General features: G+C 44.9%; 1 protein-coding gene across 1 annotated transcript; it reads left to right on the top strand.

Annotated features, from left to right (window-relative positions):
- The first annotated feature begins 3,602 nt into the window (after positions 1 to 3,602).
- On the top strand, positions 3,603 to 12,765 carry LOC137224276 (nmrA-like family domain-containing protein 1). Its single transcript, XM_067737149.1, has 5 exons — positions 3,603 to 3,620; positions 3,729 to 3,938; positions 7,636 to 7,735; positions 8,242 to 8,432; positions 12,565 to 12,765. Exons 1-5 carry the CDS (start codon positions 3,603 to 3,605, stop codon positions 12,763 to 12,765), a joined length of 720 nt encoding a protein of 239 aa, XP_067593250.1.
- Positions 12,766 to 20,747: the final 7,982 nt, after the last annotated feature.

The raw sequence follows: 20,747 nt of genomic DNA on the forward strand, positions 1-20,747 counted from the left end.
AAAAACGGAGATGGAGGAATCAGCCTCCCTGACTTCAGACTATACTACAAAGTTACAGTAATCAAGACAATATGGTACTGGCACAAAAACAGAGATATAGATCAATGGAACAGGATAGAAAGCCCAGAGATAAACCCACACACCTATGGTCAACTAATCTATGACAAACGAGGCAAGGATATACAATGGAGAAAAGGCAGTCTCTTCAATAAGTGGTGCTGGGAAACCTGGACAGCTACATGGGAAAGAATGAAATTAGAACACTCCCTAACACCATACACAAAAATAAAGTTAAAATGGATTAGAGACCTAAATGTAATACCGGACACTATAAAACTCTTAGAGGAAAACATAGGAAGAGCACACTTTGACATAAATCACAGCAAGATCTTTTTTGATCCACCTCCTAGAGTAATGGAAATAAAAACAAAAATAAACAAATGGGACCTAATGAAACTTAAAACTTTTGCAAAGCAAAGGAAACTACAAACAAGACGAAAAGACAACCCTCAGAATGGGAGAAAATATTTGCAAACGAATCAATGGACAAAGGATTAACCTCCAAAATATATAAACAGCTCATGCAGCTCAATATTAAAAAAACAAACAACCCAATCCAAAAATGGGCAGAAGACCTAAATAGACATTTCTTTAAAGAAGACATACAGATGGCCAAGATGCACATGAAAAGATGCTCAACATCACTAATTATTAGAGAAATGCAAATCAAAACTACAATGAGGGGCTTCCCTGGTGGCACAGTGGTTGTGAGTCCACCTGCTGATGCAGGGGACGCGGGTTCATGCCCCAGTCCGGGAAGATCCCACATGCTGCGGAGCAGCTGGGCCCGTGAGCCATGGCTGCTGGGCCTGTGCGTCCGGAGCCTGTGCTCTGCAATGGGAGAGGCCACAATGGTGAGAGGCCCGCATACCGCAAAAAAAAAAAACTACAATGAAGTATCACCTCACACCAGTTAGAATGGGCATCATCAGAAAATCTACAAACAGCAAATGCTTGAGAGGGTGTGGAGAAAAGGGAACCCTCTTGCCCTGTTGGTGGGAATGTAAATTGAGACAGCCACTATGGAGAACAGTATGTAGGTTCTGTAAAAAACTAAAAATAGAATTACCATATGATCCAGCCATCCCACTACTGGGCATATACGCAGAGAAAACCATAATTCAAAAAGACACATGCACCCCAATGTTCATTGCAGCGCTATTTACAACAGCCAGGTTATGGAAGCAACATAAATGCCCATCGACAGATGAATGGATAAAGAAGAAGTGGTACATATATACAATGGAATATTACTCAGCCATAAAAAGGAATAAAATTGGGTCATTTGTTGAGATGTGGATGGGTCTAGAGACTGTCATATAGAGTGAGTAAGTCAGAAAGAGAAAAACAAATATCGTATATTAATGCATATATGTGGAGCCTAGAAAAATGGTACAGATGAACTGGTTTGCAGGGCAGAAATTGAGACACAGTTGTAGAGAACAAATGGATGGACATCAAGCGGGACAAGCGGCGGGGACAGGGGTGGTGGTGGTGTGATGAATTGGGTGATTGGGATTGACATGTATACACTGATGTGTATAAAATTGATGACTAATGAGAACCTGCTGTATAAAAAAATAAATAAAATAAAATTCAAAAAAAAAGAAAAGAAGATGAGATATAAAAGGAAGTGCTACTACTTTCTAAATATGATATTACACTAATATGTATAAAATCGATAACTAGTAAGAACCTTCTATATAAAAAATAAATAAAATAAAATTTAAAACAAAAAATACTAGATGCCTAATTAAATTTGACAGGGGACGTGTTAACCTTTACCTGTGTGTGTGTTTGCACATCAAACTCTTGAGCAGTATCTCCAGTGCCTGCCATTCAAATGCTACTCTCAACATGGACTCACCTGTAGGGGAACTGGGTCCAAAAGGGCACAATCCAGAAAAAGCAAGGAGGGTCTAGTACAGTTAAGTACAACAAAAATGGAAGCTTTGGGGGCTGCTTTCTCAAGCTGATAGGTTTATTGGTGTGTCCTTGCTAGTTTAAAGGAAAAGGGCCAAGATGGATGAATTCCTCTTCTGGTTTGGATCTTAATGAAATACTAACGTGGGAGTAGTTAGGAGAGCCAGTCCTGGTTTTGGTCCAACTCCTCTTATTTTTTCATACTGGTCTATATCATTTGGTCCTCCATCTCCATCTCCTGGCGGGTCCAGGCAGGACTATCCACCCCCAAAGCTGAGAATGGAGAGCACAGAGATTTCGTTTTTTCTACTTCATTCATTTATTCAATAAATAGATATTGGAAACTTGCAATGTGCCAGGCACTAGTCTCAGAACACGGTTGGTAAACAGGAATAAAGAGTTTCTCTCTTCAAGGAGAATGTTATTTAGGTTATAGTACAGTTATGAGGAAATAATTACAACAGTCAATGTTGTGGGTTGAATTGTGTCCCCTCCCAAATTCATATGTTGAAGCCCTAAGCCCCAGTACCTCTGAATTGACAGTATTTACAGACAGGACCTTTAAAGAGTCAATTAGGGACTTCCCTGGTGGTGCAGTGGTTAAGAATACGCCTGCCAATGCAGGGCACAAGGGTTTGAGTCCTGGTCCGGGAAGATCCCGTGTACTGTGGAGCAGCTAAGCCCATGCGCCACAACTACTGAGCCTGTGAGCCACAACTACGGAGTCTGCGTGCCACAACTACTGAAGCCCACGTGCCTACAGCCCGTGCTCTGCAACAAGAGAAGCCACTGCAATGAGAAGCCCACACACCACAACAAAGAGTAGCTCCAGCTCACTGCAGCTAGAGAAAGCCTGCGCGCAGCAATGAAGACCCAATGCAGCCAAAAATAAATAAATAAATTTATTTAAAACAAAAGAGTTGATTAAGTTAAAGCAAGGCCATGAGAGTGGGCCATAATCTAATTTGAATGGTGTCCTCATAAGAAGAAGGAATTCTGACACAGAGAGAGACACGTGGAGGGGTCACCGCTCCTTCAACCCTTGGGTCCCCTTCTGATGCCTTCCTCTGGCCAGACCCCAACTGAGGGCAAGGGGGCCCACTGATAGAGTCCATACAGGTTGGCCTCCCAGGGCACTAGGTAGGATAGAGATGGTGAAGGTGGATTTTGAGGCGCACACACACAAAAAATTCAGGACGGGTATCCAACCAGTTTGATGGAGGATCCCAAATGTCAGTAACCCTGCACAGTACCTGGCATACATCACAGGGCATTCAGTAAATACTTGTAGAGTGGATAAATTGGGCAAGTAATGATCATATCATGAATGGCCTTGAACTCTATAAAAAGAAACTTCTGCAAGTTTTCAACCTTTAAAAAAATATATAGAATAGGAACCTGTCTTGAAAGTAAAATTGTATGAAGAACCTAAAAATGAAGTCTACAACCAGATAAAAGTGGAATTGCTTAGTCTGGGTTGGGGAGTCTGGTGCCCTGCTCACTTGGCCTCTCTGTTGCCTCCAGCTTCCCCCATTCTCTGCGCCCCCACCATGGCTTCTGCTAAGCTACCACTGAGGAGGCTGAGAGAAACCTAGCTTGAAAACCACTCTTGCAAGGCCATGCGGATGCCTCCCAAAGTAGTTACAACAGCAGCGTTACTCTGAGTAACGGGACTCCCTGACCAACTACTTTTAGTGAACATTCTTCCTGACCCTTCCTGTACTTCTTCTTCCCCAATCCTGCAGGGTGGCTCTGTGGCCAGGGCCATTTTGGAGAGCAAAAAGTATGAGGTGAGAGCACTGGCCAGGGATGTGACTCAACCAAATGGGCAGGTGCTCCGGGACCTTGGGGCCGAGGTGGTAAAAGGCGACCTGAATGACAAAGCATCAGTGGAGACCTTGAAAGGAGCCTTCATGGTGACCAACTTCTGGGACTATTTCAGCAAAGAGAAAGAAGTGGGAACCACCTTTGAGCCTTTTCTTTTTCTCCTCCCTGGCTACTCTGCCCTCCCTGGAAGGTGGTAGGCCTTCAGCCTGGACAAAAATGTAAGCCTCATCCCAGAACATCTCTCTGGCATTTATGAAATATATGTACTTCAGGTACTTGTTAGAGGTGGATTGTTAGGTGATTGTAAAGTCAGTGTTATGTGACACCTGTCCAAATGTGACCTTGGGGATCTGACAGTGACCGTGTGGTGGAGCCAGCCATTAGAGCCTCTGATTCTCACCATTTGTTTGTAGATGGCACATGAGGGGTGGCAGCAAGAACACTCCACAGATTAAGGTTACTCTGAGAGTGAGATGGGAAGAACAAAAGTGTAATGAATATGTTCACTTCTGGCAGAGAATTGGGGATGAATTAGTAATGGGTACATAGGAAAAGAAGTAAGCAAACAAGCAAATAAGCCCACGGTGATTAACTCCAGGGAAAATGAACATTTGTAGAAAAAGTAAATGTAACCATAGAATATCACATGGCTCAGCTTCAGCTGTGTAAGCACTGATGAATGATGTAGTCCCAAATTGTGATATGCTGAGGATGAAAAAAGGGGAATCATGTTTGTGTATGTGTGTGATGGTCATGGTGGGCTGTGTGTGTGTGTGTGTGTGTGTGTGTGTGTGTGTGTGAGAGAGAGAGAGAGAGAGAGAAACTGAGAGAGAGAGAGCTGAAGATGAGGACTCATCTGTCATAGTAGAAATTTGGTAGACGATATCTTAAACTGAGAAAAATCAAGAATTAGCAGTATAAACATATTATTTAGAAATAAAGAAGCAGCTGAAAGAGATGAAAATGGTATTTCTGGAGAGCAGCTATCAGCATGAAGGTGCAGGGAACTTCTTTGTCATTATGAGATCTACTTTCTCCCCCAAGACAGTACTATTTGAAAATTATACATACGTATAAACTAGAAAAATATGAAGATTAGATTTTAAAAATGTAATGGATGGGTTCAGACTCTTTCAGAAATGGTACCATTCAAAAAGTTAAGAGCAGGATGGAACCATTTTTGGTTCCTTTGGCGTCCCATGACCAGTGTCCCTGCGGCAGCTTACTTTGAAAACTTTCTTGGCCCATGGAAGCCAGTGAAAGCCTCTGATGGAGTACTACACCCTGGTAAGTGGAAGGTTGCCGTGAAAGCTAACCAGACACCTGCTGTCCTCCCCTCATTCCTCTCTCCAGTGGATGCATGCCATCTGAGTGCCTACCATGTGCTCAGCCCCGTGTGAAGTGCTGAGAGGGACCCCACATTGCCCTAGACTTCCCAGAGAGCTGGATCTTGGGCTGGAAACACTAAGGATTACACTTGCAGTCTTATCATGCTGACACCCCTCATATAAGCAGTGAGCCATGTGGCCTCAAGTCTCCGTTTCCTCATGTCTAATGGGGAAGCTGGACGAGATGATTTCTCCTACTAGCTCATCTCTCTGCCCTTCTGCGGCAACAGGGAAAACATTCTCCTCTTGACTTGGGTCCCAGGGTCAGAAATCCCTAGAGGGACCCTGACTCCCGGGGATGGGTTTCCAGCCCTGCCTGCAGAGTCTGATTCCATAAGTCTGGGCTGGGGCCTGGAAGACTGTAGTTTTGACAAGGACTCCTGGTAATTCCAATGCTGGCACTCCCCTGCCCTTTGGGGACATTTTCTTTGCCCATAGTCCAAGGGTGGCTCTGTGGAGTGGAAGGAATATGGGAGAATCAGTGTCAGCAAGTCAGTCTTTCTTCCTTGGCTCATAATTAAGACTCATCAGGGGCATAACTAGTGGCAAAGTAGACCTGAGCTAGAACAAGGAGCACATGCCACACATCACAGACGACTTGGGTAACAGTTCAACAAGTGACAAGATAAATGTATAAAGGTGACATATCTCTTCACCCGCCCTTCTTCCTATGCCCTTACCAGGTTTCAGAAGCCAGCTCACCTGACGTTTCCGAGGTCGTGAACTAGGACATTGTAATCTATGGATTAGATTGGCCCTAGGTGAAGAGGTGATGCCTTAAACTTCTGGTGGTACCCAGACCCATTTGGGGTCTTCACATCTGTAAAACCCAGCCTCAGGTATCCCGGAGCCTCATCCCCTCCACCCCTACCCCCAGAGGAATAACTAACATTTACTAAACACTTACTGGGTGTTTGGTGTCTGTTTTACAGATGGGGAAACTGAGGCACAGATAGATTAACTTTGCCAAGGTCACTAATAAGGCAGAAACAGAACTTGAACTCAGGCAGTATGGCTCCAGAACCATATTCTTTTTATTTTTTATTTTAATTTTCTTGGCTGCGCTGCAAGGCATGCAGGATCTTAGTTCCCCGACCAGGGATGGAATCTGTGCCCCCCTGCAATGGAAGCACAGAGTCCTAACTACTGAACTGCCAAGGAATTCCAGAACCACATTCTTTACTGCTGTCCCTTAGCTGCTTTTAAACTCAGCCCAAGAATCTCAACCTTCAAATAAAAACAAACCTCAAAGTCAGAATAGACTTGACTCTGAGTGCCTCAAAAAACTCGGACTGCTTTTTTATAAATATAAATTACAATTATAATTTAAGCAGAGGAACGAGCAGACATTTTGCCTACCAAGAAATTCAGGCAGGAAGTTAATTTTGCTGCAAAAGACAAGCTACGATATTTAGTCCCTGGTTGCTAAGCCTGAAGTCACTTTTATACTGGACTGAAATTCAGAGACCTCGATTCTTGTCCTAGGTTGTTGTTTTCTAACTGGGAGGCACTGGGTGAGTCAATAGACTTAGATTCTTCAGTTCAAAAAATGAGAGTGCTGGAGCTAGATCATGTCCACATTGGGTTCCAGCCTCAGGAGTCTGGGAATCTATGAGAGGCTATATCACACTGCAGGAAGGGCACAGGCTTTGGAGTGACGGATGAGGGTTTGAACCCCCTTCTGCTGCTTACTGGCTGAGCAGCCTCAGGCAAGTACCTGATATTCCTATATTTCAAGGTTGTTTTGAGGATTAAACAAGCCAATATGTTTGCTCATTCATTCATTCAATATATATTTGAGGGCCTACTATGTGCCAGTCACTTACTGGGGAATCAGTAATAAACAGCTCAAAACGGACAAAGCTGAGCCCTCATTAAGCTCATATTCTGGTGGAGGAGTTAGATAATAAACATAATAGATGATAAGTAAAATATATTATATGTTAGAATGAGATAAATAAACATAATAGATAAGTAAAATATATGTTAGAAGGAGATAAATAAACATAATAGATAAGTAAAGTATATTATATGTTAGAAGGTGATAAGTGCAGTAAAAAAATAAGGCAGAGTAAGGTATTTGTGGAGTGCTAGCAGTAAGGGAGTTGTGTGTGAAATTTAAATAAGGTGATTGGTGGGCTTCTTTGAGAAGGTGACATCTGAGCAACGTCTGATGGAGGTAAGTAATGGGCTTTGTGAATATTCAGGGGAAGAGCTTTTCAGGAAGAGAGAACAGCCAGTGTGGCTGGAACAGAGCAAGTTGGGGGGTTGGGGAGAGGGTAGTAGGAGGTGAGGCCAGAGGTAATAGAAGGTCTGGTCCTGTAAGCCATTGGTTTTTCTTCTGAGAGACACAGAGAGCCATTGGAGGGCTCTGGGCAGACATGACATGAGCCAACTTTAGTTTTTACAGAATCACTCTGACTTTTGTGTTGAAAAGAGACTGTGGAAGGGCAAGAGTGGAAACAAGGAGCCCAAATTTGCAATAATCCAAGTCAGAGATGATGGTGGCTTAGACCAGGGTGATAGCAGTGAGGATGGTGAGAAGTGGTCAGATTCTGGACATACTATAAATAGGACTTCAAAAAAAAGGAAAGAATATGGGGTGGGAGAGACACCTCAAGGTTGACTTCAAGATTTTTGACTTGAGAAACTGGAATGATAGAGTTGCCATTAACTGAGATGGGGAAGTCCGTAGGGGGAGTGGGTTGTGCAGGAACTCATTTTGGAGCACTGTGAGTTTCAAATGTCTATTAAACAGTCAAGTAAGGATGTTGAGTAGGAAGTTGGACATATGAGTCAGGAGTTGAGCAGAGATGTCTGGGTTAGAGATAGCAGTCATACTTTTCACACAGGATATGCTTAGTAAATGGTCACTCTCTTTTTTTCTTTAAATCAACACCCAGGCATTACAGTATTTTTCTCCAGCAAACCTTATCACTGTGCATAGACGGCGGCTACTCAGTGTGCCCATCCCTCTTGTTTAAGTGGTGGGACCTACAAAGAATGTGACGTAATTAGCTATTTTTATCTTTTTTAAAACTAGCACTGCCCATGGGGGATGTACCAATGGATGGTATCTCTGTTGCTGATGTTGGAGAGGTCATCTGCAGCATTTTTAATTTGCCAGAGAAGTTTGTAGGCAAGACCGTGGGTCTCAGTGCAGAAGCACTAACAGTACAGCAATATGCTGATGCTTTGTCCAAGGGTTTGGGGAAAGAAGTCCGAGATGCAGAGGTGAGTTCTTAAGAGATATAAACGTGATCGCAAATGGTCACAGCCCACTAACTTACAAATTCTGGGAGACTTCCGACAGATTTGGGCAGGGTTGAGCTTAGGCTGTGGGAAACAATTGAAGAGGATTCCTGTTCCACGAATCTGTCTTCATCTGTTGGTGTATCTGAATTCCACCCTTATGACTTTATCGCTTTGGCTTCAGGTTAATCAGTTTATTAAAGTAAAATTCCTTTTGGGTGGAAAGAACTTAGACTCTGAAGACCGAGGTACAATGTTTCCGTATATGCTGTACCAACTCTCTCCTCCCAGGAGCTCATCACTGATCAGGCCGGTCTGCCAGAGCTGGTCTGCGTGGGGCATGGCACTTAGCCTCTCTGAGCTGCCGCTTCCTCATTCATAAAGTGGGATGAAAGCATCTACCTTGGGACGTTTTCCGAAAATTAGAGAGGATATATTTAAGGGGGTTAGCTTAGTGTCTGGCACGTAGCACGTATACCTCAAGGACCTATTATGTACCTGGTGCTATCTTTTAAAGCGTTTACAACAGAGTTGGGGTGAAAATGGTAATTTTCACATGAAGTCACAGTGATCAGTCCAAAGCAGAACACTGTGGGTGCTTAATTGTGTTACCCATACTCTCTGCGCTATAGGTGGTCAGAGAGGGTAGGAGAAGGCTTCATGGAAGAAGTAGCCTTGAGGTGGTCCTTGAGGGTGGGCAAGACTGTGTATGGGTGGAGGGAGCCATAGAGCTGGCCTGGCTAAATTCTAGAAACAACAGGAATGAACCAGAGGCAGTCTGGGGAAGTAAGCAAATCCTGGCTCTGCCCTTATCTATGTGGGGAATCTTGGCATTTACTTAACCTCTCCAGCCTCCCTTTATTCAGATGTTAAAAAGGTTATTATTGGACTTCCCTGGCAGTCCAGTGGTTAGGGGTCCTCGCTTCCACTGCAGGGGGCACAGGTTCGATCCCTGGTCGGGGAACTAAGGGCCCACAAGCCACGTGGTGTGGCCAAAAATTAAAAAAAAAAAAAAGGCTATTACACCTGCCATAGGCTTGTTGTGAGGATGCAACGAGACCCACATGGGAGGGACCTGGCCCTGGGTCTGGCACTTAGTAAGCCTGCAATAACCGATCAGGCTGCAATGGCCACAAGAGACCTTTTATAGAGAAGCGAGGGGAATCGATGATCCTGAGCACTGCCAGCCATTTCTCCAAGCAGGTGTTGATAAGAGGAAGGAGAGAGAACAGCGTTTCTGAGAAGGAAGTATGTGTTTGTGCCTGCCAGGCAGAGACACCTTCGCAGCTGAAAGGAAGACCCATACCTTCCCTCAAGCTAGCAGGCATTAACTAACACGGCTCTTTGCCTCTCTCTGCTGCTGTTGTCCCATCTGTGGAGGGGGAGGGTGGTTTGGATGACTACTAAGGCTCTACCCAGCACTAACATCTCTCCAGAGTAGAGACAGTCCCTTTTTCCTTACAGGGGTCCAGCCTGCTTTGGTAAATTAAGATTTATTGGAACACAGCAATATCTTTGTTTATGTATGTCTCTGGCTGGTTTCAGGATACAGTGGTAGAGATGAGTAGTTGTGACAGAGACCATATGGCCGGAAGCCCTAAAATATTTATATCTAGCTCTTCAAGAAAAAGGTTGTTGACCTTGCTCTAGAATGTTTCCTAGGGTTAGGGATAGAGGGTTGGTTTTTGTTTTCTTCTGCAACTCTTGGGCCCTGAGTCTTGAGGGGGTATCTATATTCTCAGTTCACCTCAGGGACGGGAGCTGTGAGGAGGCTGAGAGATCTTTTGTGGGGGAAAACTATTGTAGTTGTTAATCCAGCCATAAAACCACATCTGGGGAGCTCCTAAGAAGGCACCACCCACTCAAAAGATGGACTTGATGAGAAGGTCTGCAAAGTCTCTTATATCCGGGTGCAAATTTACTTTTCAGTGATTGACCCTTCTCCCAGTGCCTTTGAATTCGGGTCTTCTATTCATTTTTGTCTGTGGAGTCTGAACTCTGTAAAGTAGAAGGGGAGGAAGGTGAAGAGTGTGGGCATATGGTGTGTATGTGTTCATTCTCAGAGGACCGGGTAGACATTGTTTGGGAAGGCTCAGGTCTGTCCAAGAATCTCTCAGTCACATACCTGGTTTCTGACTGATTTTGGTACATCAAGCTATTTCACAATGCAGCAGAAACTTCTCTGGCACCCAAAGTTTTAGGGGATTGGAGGCTGGAAGTTCTACAGAATGGTTAATGCTGTTCTTAGTAACTAGTTTGACTTGAAGCCGCTGCCCACTGGTCTGGAGTGGGAAAATGCTTACAGGCTATGCTACTCTGGCGGAGGATGCATGTGGCCACAAGGTGGCGCCCCAGCCTTGGCAGTCTGACTTTTCCCCAGTCTGATCAGAAGAAGGCTGTTTGCCTAATTATTTCAGTGACTACTCCCCTCTCCCCCAGAACAAACTCCCACCGGGAACTCTGATCTGGCTGAAACTGCCTGTCTAGCCCCAAAAGGAACACGGTTCTCTCAGAAAGTGAGACACAACAGAACACATCTCTTTCCTTCAAAGATCTGCAGAAAAGGTTCCCTTATTTTACTGAGGGATATTAGTTACCAAAGTTACAGGATGAGAGAGTAACTCAAGGAGACAGACATTTTAGAAGTCACCTTCCATGCTTTTCTTATAGCCTTCTATTTCCAGACTCACTAAAACTTAAATTTTTTTTCTGATTTCAAAAATTACAAATGCTTATTGAAGAAAATACACAAAATTATAAAAAAGAATATAAAAATCATATTGTTTAATCTATCAGAGATAGTAACTGTTAAGATTTACACATTTTCTTCTAGTCTTTTTCCAGTATATATGTAATAAAATTAAAACAACACGATATGTACAATTTTGTAACCAGCTTTTTCACTTGACATTGTATTATGAGCATTTTTCTATTTTGTTAAACTTCTTCAAAAATATTAATTTTAGTAACTGCATAATATTTTTAGAGTAGATGTACCATAACTTATTTTACCATTCCTCTGTTTCTGGAGCTGCAGGTTGGTCTTGGTTTTTCATTATTATAAATAGCATATGACGATCATTGTTTTATATGACTTTGCGTCTGTCACATTTCTCTAAGGCCAGGTGGAATAGCGAGATTAGAGTTTATCTCTGGGGGCTAAAGAGAGATTATACTGGATCCAATAGTTAGAAATGGTCTTAGCAGGAATTCCCTGACTGTCCAGTGGTTAGGGCTCTGCGCTTCCACTGTGGGGGGCATGGGTTCGATCCCTTTGGGGAACTAAGATCCTGCATGCCACGTGATACAGCCAAAAAAAAAAAAAAAGAAATGGTCTTAGCTGATTGATTCAGGCAGCAGAACTATTGCTCTATTTAGTGTCAGAAGGGACTCAAGGGGTGGGTTTTGTGGAGGGTGATAGAAGGTGGGTGTGTGATGGGCAGCATTTGTTGTGTCCGGCCCTGGCCGAGGCTGGGATGGCTGAAGTCGAGATGCTCATTTCCAATCAAGGCAGGGAGTGGTGATGGAAGGGACATGGGTCAGGAGGGAAGGATGGAGAGCCCGGTGCTTTGATGCTGCATGCAGGGCCGGATGGGTAGAAGATCTCAGAGGGCTGCTGAGGGAATCCCAGGAGAAAATGTATATGAAAGCTGGTCAGATGAAGGGGCTACAGATCCATAATACCTTATCCCAAGTGCTTGGGGTCAGAAACAATTCCACTTTCAGAATCTTTCAGCTTTTAGATAGGTTATATCTATGTATATTATATAACATCAACATCAGGGGCTGGGGCAGGACCCTATAATCAAACACATCAATATCTCTGCAGACAAAGACATGACTATTTCCACTAAATGGGATAATTAAAGACCATAAATAACTTCCCATAAGTTCAGATCAGGTTTTGCCACCCAATCAGTTCAGGAAAGTCAGTATGTTGCCAAACTGCTTATGAAAAAGCTTCCGTGTTTCTTGGGACTTGGAGTTAGGCTAAAGAACTGTGCACCTGTATCATCATGAAAGTGAATAATTTCTTCTCAAACTGTTTTAAATGAGGGCAATGACATTTCCCGTTTTTTCTTTTCTTCTTTTTTATTTTACTTGTTCTTAAAAGATCACCCTGGAAGCTTACGAGAAGCTAGAATTTCCTGCAGCGAAGGAAATGGCCAAGATGTGTCATTTCTATCAAATGAAGCCAGACTGTGATAGCAAGCTCACCCACCGACTGAACCACAAAGTCAAAAGCTTCAGCCAGTTCATCTCAAAGAACCAGTCAGCCTTGAAGGGCATTTACGCTGTTCACACAGGCCCCTGAGCAAACAATGTCCTTCCTCCCAGATCTTGGTCCTCTTTATGGCACAACATCTATGTTTACAGAACAGATAGGTTAGAATACAATGGTTTACACCCCCAAAGGCTTCCCTGGCGGGGAACACTGCAGAGCTGATCTGACATAGTAATTTGACCCACATATAACTTTCCAGCTACTTATAAGCATGGTACACCTGTTAGGTTAAATGAGAAGCCCGCAGCCTGTCACCTTTTGTAGCTCTCTCCCCAACAGCCCATTGCCTCAGAAGGCTCTGGCTTGAGGAACTTGGAGCTTCTTCCCTAACATGAATCAGTGGGGATGGGGGCACTCAGCTTTCTCCTGCATAAGTGATCCTGAGGCCTGTCTCTGGAACTGCCCTAGGCAACTCCTAGGACTTGTTCAGATGCATTGTCACATTCTCAGTGAAGTTTTAAGTGATTTTAATTTCTTAAAATAAAAATCTTTGTAGAGTTTTCTGGGGAACATGGTGTTCAATGAACTGCACGAGTGTTGGAAACTGAAATTCAGTTTTGCTTCAAAGTTAGAAGCTCATTTCTGATTCATTCATTAAATCATCATTCAATTACTCATCTTTTCATTCACCTACCCCTCATTTATCCATTTCACAAACTTTCTTTTTAGCACCTCTGCTTCTGTGTGTTTTCTTATTGGCGTGGTCCACCCTCCAAAGGCCGCCATGGCTCCTTTTCACTTTGTGTTCGGCTTTGTGTCACGCCAGGGCAAGAGGGGCTATTGCGCTACTTAGCTACAAGTGAAGCCCAGAGGCTCTACCGTGGGTAAAGGCCAGGAGCTTGAGGCAGTGTCTGGGGAACGGTAGGGAAGTGGAAAGAGAAGGTGATGGAAGGGCTCCCATAGTATCTTTGTATATCTCTGGCTTAGCATTTTCTACCCCATACTGTAATTGCCTTGTTTACTTATTTTCCTCTTGGCTGTGAGAGACTTGCCCCCCTCTTTATCCCAGTGCCTGGCACATGATAGGTGATCAATAAATGTTGATTGACTAAATGAGTGAATAAAGTTATTGATCATACCGTTTCAAGAAGAGGGAAATAAACAGGTGCATGGGTTGGAGAGTGGTGAGGACCACCAACTGATACTGAAAGGGCAAGAGGCTGTCCACTTTCGGGCGAGGGGGTGAGTCCCTACTACTCTGGGGCAGGCAGCGGATGGGGCTGGCCGTGGCTGAGCAATGACAGGGTGGCAGAGCCTGTGTGAGAGGACACAGTGGCCTGGGACCTGGCTCAGAGGGGAGGCTCAGCAATGCCAAACATCAGCCTTTTTGTCTCTTAAGGTATCAAGTGGTATTTGTTGAATGAATGATGTTGAGGTGATTGCAGACAAATTTGGTCCTTGAGGGGAAATTACTGTCAGTTTGAGGACCACACTCCTTTCCGAAAGGCACTCTCCTCATCCCCCGACTCTATCTGGCTCAAGCTCTCAACCCTGGGAAACGGGTCTGGATAAATTTCTAAAACGGGAAAAGAAAAACAAAACCCTAAACTAAAAATAGGTGGTTTATTACTCTTCTGGGTGGGCCAGGCAGGAAGAATGGCTGCTGTTTCCTAAATAAACCTCAGCATCCCCTAATTGGGCCTGCCTGTAGGCCTGCGCATCCCCTGGCCCCCTTGTATGTTCACTGGGTGGCAGGTTGGTTCTTTCAGCCTTTGGGACAAGGCTGGGGTAGCCCTGGGACAGCCCCACTATTGTTCCTGGAAAGCACAAGAAACCCTTCCTGGGTTTAGAAGCGAACTTTAGAAGCAGCCGATCTGAAATGAGTGCATTTTAGGGGCCTAGTTTGCATCTCCATCTCACACAACCAATAAGGGGAAAAGAGCTGTTAAAGTTGGTCTAAAACATTTTAACATTTTTAAAGAAAAGACGGGGGACTCCACCACTGCCCTCTCTTTTCTCCCCCTACAATCTCCAGGCCTAGGGAGAGAAAAGCTTCCCTTCCGAGTTGCTCAGGGTAGAGACCTGGGGACCCACAAGAAGCACAGCAGGTGGAAATGGGCTGTGCGCCACAGGGAATGCAATCACCCTCTGTGGTCCAGGGAATGGGTTGGGTGGGGGTGAGGGTGGAGATGACAGAACAGAAGGGATGCAGAAGGAGGTATCTCTCTCTGATTCTAGAAATGTTCCTAGAAACGTTAGCTATGAAGTCAGAGGATGCTGAATTTGATTCCTGTCTGTGCCACTGACTAGTTGTGTGAATTTGGGCAAGTGTCTTGACTTCTCTGGATTTCAGTTTCCCCATCCTCGCAAGGTGTGCTGGGAGGGCTACAAGAGTAAAAGTGTAAAAAGCACTTTGGACAGTCTTTAGCAGATAAAAAGTACTCAGTAAACAGTAGCTATAATTATTATTGAGAATAACTCCTGCCTTCGCCTCCTTCGTATATCACCCTGAGTTCTGAGGTGCTCACAAGATGCTCTGGGTCTCCCCCTGACCTGCCACCCACCCGTGGCTTCCTGGACGGCAGGTTCATCTCGCCCTCTGCCAGGGGTCTGGTCCCTGCCATCTCCCTTTGCCCACCACTAGATGGCAGGACGAGCCTAGCATCTAGCATGAGAAAGGGTCGCTGCAACCTCATCCACCGGGATTTCTCCAGAGGCCTTTTTTTTTTTTTTTTTTTTTGAGGCAAGGAATAACAACTTTATTCAGAAAGCCGGCAGACCGAGAAGATGGCAGACTAAAGTCTCCAAAAAACCATCTTTCCAGGGGCCTTCTTTGGGAACAAGTCTCCAGGAGACAGTTATATGGTGCATATTACAGCCCTTCAGCCTTTCTCAGGATCTCTCAGTCACCCTCCACCGTCATTTCAACAAACAAGTGCTGGGCACCTTTCCTGAGCCTGGCATTGTGGGATTAAGGGCCTTCTCTGTGCCTGATGTGGGATTAACAAAAGGAAAGGAAGAGCCAACGTATTATCCAGAGGCTCCAGCACTGGGACCACAAAGGGTCCCCTCAGGCCGAGGGTGAGTTTTCTATGGAAAGGGGGCCCCAGGTCCCCAGCCCAGGAGCACAGAGCTCCGCTTCGGACTGGTAGCGAGCGGGCGGAGCCTGGGGACAGCGCTCCCGCCCCCGGCTTCTCCACCCGCCTCCTTTCTCCCGCCCAGGGGACACTTCAGACTCTGATGTCCCACCAAACTGCACAAAGAGCAGAGACAATTCCCCAAAAGGAATTCGGGGCCTGCTGGGCCAAACACTGTGCACTCTCCAAAGCAGCTGTTCCGTGGCAACCGAGCCAACTCCTGGACTCGTCGCAGAAGTGAACAGGAAGGCAAGAGCATAAACTTTAAAACACCCCAGAATATAAGTTAGAGTATTTCTGAAGGGCTACTCAGCTAACTGTTGCAAGAGGACTAAAAACGTGCACACCCTTTAACTTGGCAGTACTTCTAGGAAGCTATTTTAAGTAAATAAACACAAATATTGATAAAAATAAAATTTCCAGGATTTTATATGGAAGTGTTGCTACTCATGAGAGTAAAAAAATGGAAATAACCTAAATGTTCAGCATTAAAGGAATGGATAACTAAATTACTGAATCGTTTTAAAGTTCCCTTAAATTTTAAATTCTTTAAAACTAGAATTTGTAAGTAATTTTACTGAAAAAATCTTATTATGTTTCAAGTGAAAAATGTTGGATGTAAAATAACATTGTATCTAGGTTAATTAAAATTGTGTAAAGTACACAAGTACATAGGAAAATATTGAGAGGAAAACCACCAAGATGTTAAAAGTGGTTTTCATTGAATGGTGAGATTTTGGTTGGCTTCTACTTTCTCCTTTTATGTTTCCCCTTTCCTCCAGGTTTCCATAATAAAAATGTTAATTAGATATTGAAATTTTATGTAAAGAAATTACTTTTAAAGTTTAACAAATACCATAGATGATCTTAACTCTTCCTCATGTTTTGGCAACTATAATAATTGTTATTTACTATGTGCCAGCCACTATGCTAGGAGCTCTATGTACATACTTTCACTAAATCTTTGTACCAACACTCTAAACAAGATTATCTTCTTATTTGACAGATAAAGGAACATACTTCAGAGGGTTTAGGTAATTTGCCCAAAGTCACACTATTACTAGGTGGCAGAGTCAGGATTTAAATTCAAGTCTGTGTGTCTGCAAAGTCTGTGAGCTTTCCACCATATCAGAACTTTGATCAATGCAATTCTCAACTTATGAAAGGACTGGGTCATCAAATTCATTCAGAGTTCAGTTGTTTGGAATTTGGGACATATTTTTCTCTTAGAAACTCTGTAGAAATGCTAACCTGCAACACTGTGTAAAGATCAACCCTCCAACACTGGTGAAACTACATCTGCTCATATGCTGTGAAGACACAACTTTCAATAAGGTGATTCTTGCTAACCCTTTCTCCCAGGTGTACACCCGAGAGAATATCGAAACTAATATCAGAGTGAGGATAAGGCAGTACTTGGGGAAGTCATGAAAAGGGTATCTCAAAAGTGGGCTTCCCTGGTGGCGCAGTGGTTGAGAGTTCGCCTGCCGATGCAGGGGACACGGGTTCGTGCCCCGGTCCGGGAAGATCCCACGTGCCGCGGAGCGGCTGGGCCTGTGAGCCATGGCCGCTGAGCCTGCGCGTCCGGAGCCTGTGCTCCGCAACGGGAGAGGCCACAACAGTGAGAGGCCCGCGTACCACAAAAAAAAAAAAAAAAAAAAAAAAAAAAAGTGTATGTGTGTAGGGGATTCCCTGGCAGTCCAGTGGTTAGGACTCTGTGCTTCCACTGCAGGGGCACAGATTTGATCCCCGGTCAGGGAACTATATGATCCTGCATGGCACACGGCGTGTCCAAAAAAAAAAAAAGTGTATGTGTGCAGAAAGAGAAAGCAGAGTCAAGGTATGACCTGGGGTACAGGCAAAAGCCATGAGGTCTGAATGGCTGACTGTGTGAAGGCATCCAGGATAGGTTTGGTGGGCTTGAGTATGGAAGCCCAGCATGGAAACCTAGGGAGCCCCCAGGAGGTCTTGTGGGCATCAAATCCAAATGTTTCCAAGAGCCAGTCAGGTAAATTTATGAAGCAGCCGGATGTACCACAATACGAGATGGTGGAAACCATGGCAGTGAGAGCCTGCATGACTCAACTACAGGCATTAAGAATAGAATTCAGCAGAAACACAGTGCCACCGAACATCAGTTGCCTCAGCTGTTCCTAACATGATGGTTTTCTGACTTTAGGGTTTAACAGCTGAATCTTCCCATTTTGTGGAAGGAGAGGTACCAGGTGAGGCTGTAAGGACAGCAGGTAGAGGGCTTGATCATGAGAGGAAGGGGCAAGAACAAGACTCCGAAGTCCCCTGCTTTGGCAATGGGGAAAATGTCAGGCGAGGGCTGCGGGGGTCAGGGAGCTTCTTGGCAGCAGCTGGTCCTATTTGTGTGTCATTACAAATGAATCATTCCCTTATTGCTTCCAGCAAAAGTTTGGCCGTGGGGGAAGAGAAAGAAGAAAGGAATCAACGTTTGTTGAGAGCCACACTGTTTCATAATCATCATCTCATTTAAGCCTTATTATCTCCCTGAAAAGTTGGTGTACGTGGCAAAGACTTGCTAGATGTTTATCAAACCTGTCTCCTCATCTTCCTGGGCACAAGTGTTCTTTGTAATTCATTGCAGCCATGTGATATAGACTGTGATATAGACACTAGCCCGTGAGTGGAAGTGATGTGGGACATTTCTAGGCCCAGCAGAAAACTCTTCCACTTGCCACTGTCCTACATCATCTCCCTCCTACCTTTGGACTGACATCTACAAGCCTGGTGACCTTGAAAGCCATGTTTAGAAAATGGTGAAATCGGACAAAGAAAGAACCCAGTCACCTATCTCCCCTCTTAGAGGAGAGCAGCCCACAGATCAAGGAACATCTGTTCTAGACTTTAGGCGCATCAGAAATAAACTTCCATAACGTTAGAGCCAATTAACTCTGTGTGTGTGTTTATCACAGCTGCTAGCATTGCTTTAACCAATATGGCATTTTTAATGCCCGTTTTATAGAGAAGGAAACCTAAGCTCAGAGGAGTAATTTGCCCAAGGTCACACAACTGAAAATGAAAGAAATTGAACCCAGGTTTATCCAGTTCCCAAGCCCAGGCTCTTTTTATAACAACATATTGCTTCCAAGGGAACCAATAAACAGTGTAGTCCTAATTTGTGATTTCATATCTTATTTTAACCAGGCCGCCCACCCCCAAATCTGATGGGTGCCTCCAAAATGAAAGCAAGTGGGATGAAAGAGAGTAATGAATGACTCACCAGAATCTTGTTCTAACATCAAGTTGCAGGCAGGGGAAAGGCACAGGCAGCTCCCAGGTCTTTCTCCCGAGAGCCAGGTGGGGCTGCTGGCAGAGCAGCGTGGGGCCTGACAATTCTGGGGAAGTTTTTCCATTCCCAGTAGCACTCTTGCTTGGTCCCCTTGTTCATTAACATCTGTGTCCCTCCAATTTGGGCCCTGGCTTGAACTCTGTGAACTGCTCAAAGAGGCTCTTGCTACCTCTTTGTTCAAACAGACAATGGTTGCAGTGACAAAGAGGAAAATCAGATGCAGGTGAAAGTTTATTTTTAACATTTCCAAGGCCAAATGGGGATTTAACATGAAAATCAGAGCCCTCACTTCCGCCAGCTCTCTCCCAAAGTGGCTTGGGTGCTTTTGGCTGGCTGGGACTCCAACATGCTTGGATATTTTCCAAGCAAGTGCACCATTGATGAGGTAGACAGTTCAGTCTTTTCTGGGGCCTTCGTTTGACCAGAAATAGACATTTGTTTGGAGATGGTGTTCAACTTGGGCTGACAGAATGTGATAAGCCTAGGAAGGAAGGCATGCTGCTCTGGCCACCCAAATATGTGAGGTTTCTTTACATTTTAGTCAAGTCAGGCTGAAGCCTGAAAAAATGTGTAATAAAGTGAAAATTCTTGGAAATCCCTAGGTGTAAAGCTCCCTTGGGGACTTCCCTGGTGGCGCAGTGGTTAAGAATCCGCCTGCCAATGCAGGGGACACGGGTTCGAGCCCTGGTCCTGGTCCCACATGCCGCGGAGCAACTAAGCCCGTGCACCACAACTACTGAGCCTGTGCTCTAGAGCTCACGAGCCACAACTACTGAAGCCCGTGAGCCACAACTACTGAGCCCGCAAGCCACAACTACTGAAGCCTGCACTCCTAGAGCCTGTGCTCCGCAACAAGAGAAGCCACTGCAATGAGAAGCCCGCGCACCACAATGAAGAGTAGCCCCCACTCGCCGCAACTAGAGAAAGCCCACGTGCAGCAACAGAGACCCAATGCAGCCATAAACAAATAAATATATTGAAAAAAAAAGTCAGACCTTTGCCCTTCAGTGCCCCTCAAGAATGAGGAGCAGTAGCAAGGAAAGGGGGGATTTTATTGCCAGAGCTTCTCCAGGTCTTTGCTCAAAAAAAAAAAAAAAAAAAGAAAAGCTCCTTTGGGAGTGGGCCCCTAGTTCATCCCTCCTCTGTGGATCCCCTAGAGGCCTGCAGATAACAGAGGCTGGGAGGTTCCTGTGAGAAACATCGAGGACCACCAGGAGTAGGTCTTCAGGGAGCACCTACATGGAGCAAAGTACTTGACTATGTTACCTCCTCATCATATCATCTTGGGAGGTTAGAGTCATTATCAGCTGTGGGGGGTTTTTTTGGGTTTTTTTTGGCGGTACGTGGGCCTTTCGCTGTTGTGGCCTCTCCCGTTGCGGAGCACAGGCTCCGGACGTGCAGGCTCAGCGGCCATGGCTCGCGGGCCCAGCCGCTCCGCGGCATGTAGGATCTTCCCGGACCAGGGCACGAACCTGTGTCCCCTGCATTGGCAGGCGGACTCTCAACCACTGTGCCACCAGGGAAGCCCTATCAGCTGTATTTGATCAATGAGGGGACCAGCTCTGTGAGGTAATGAGTCGGCCAGTAGTTACAGAGCACACCCAAGATTATTTGAC

This window comes from Pseudorca crassidens, chromosome 5 (genome assembly GCF_039906515.1).
Source record: "Pseudorca crassidens isolate mPseCra1 chromosome 5, mPseCra1.hap1, whole genome shotgun sequence".
Classification (NCBI taxonomy): Eukaryota; Metazoa; Chordata; class Mammalia; order Artiodactyla; family Delphinidae; genus Pseudorca; species Pseudorca crassidens.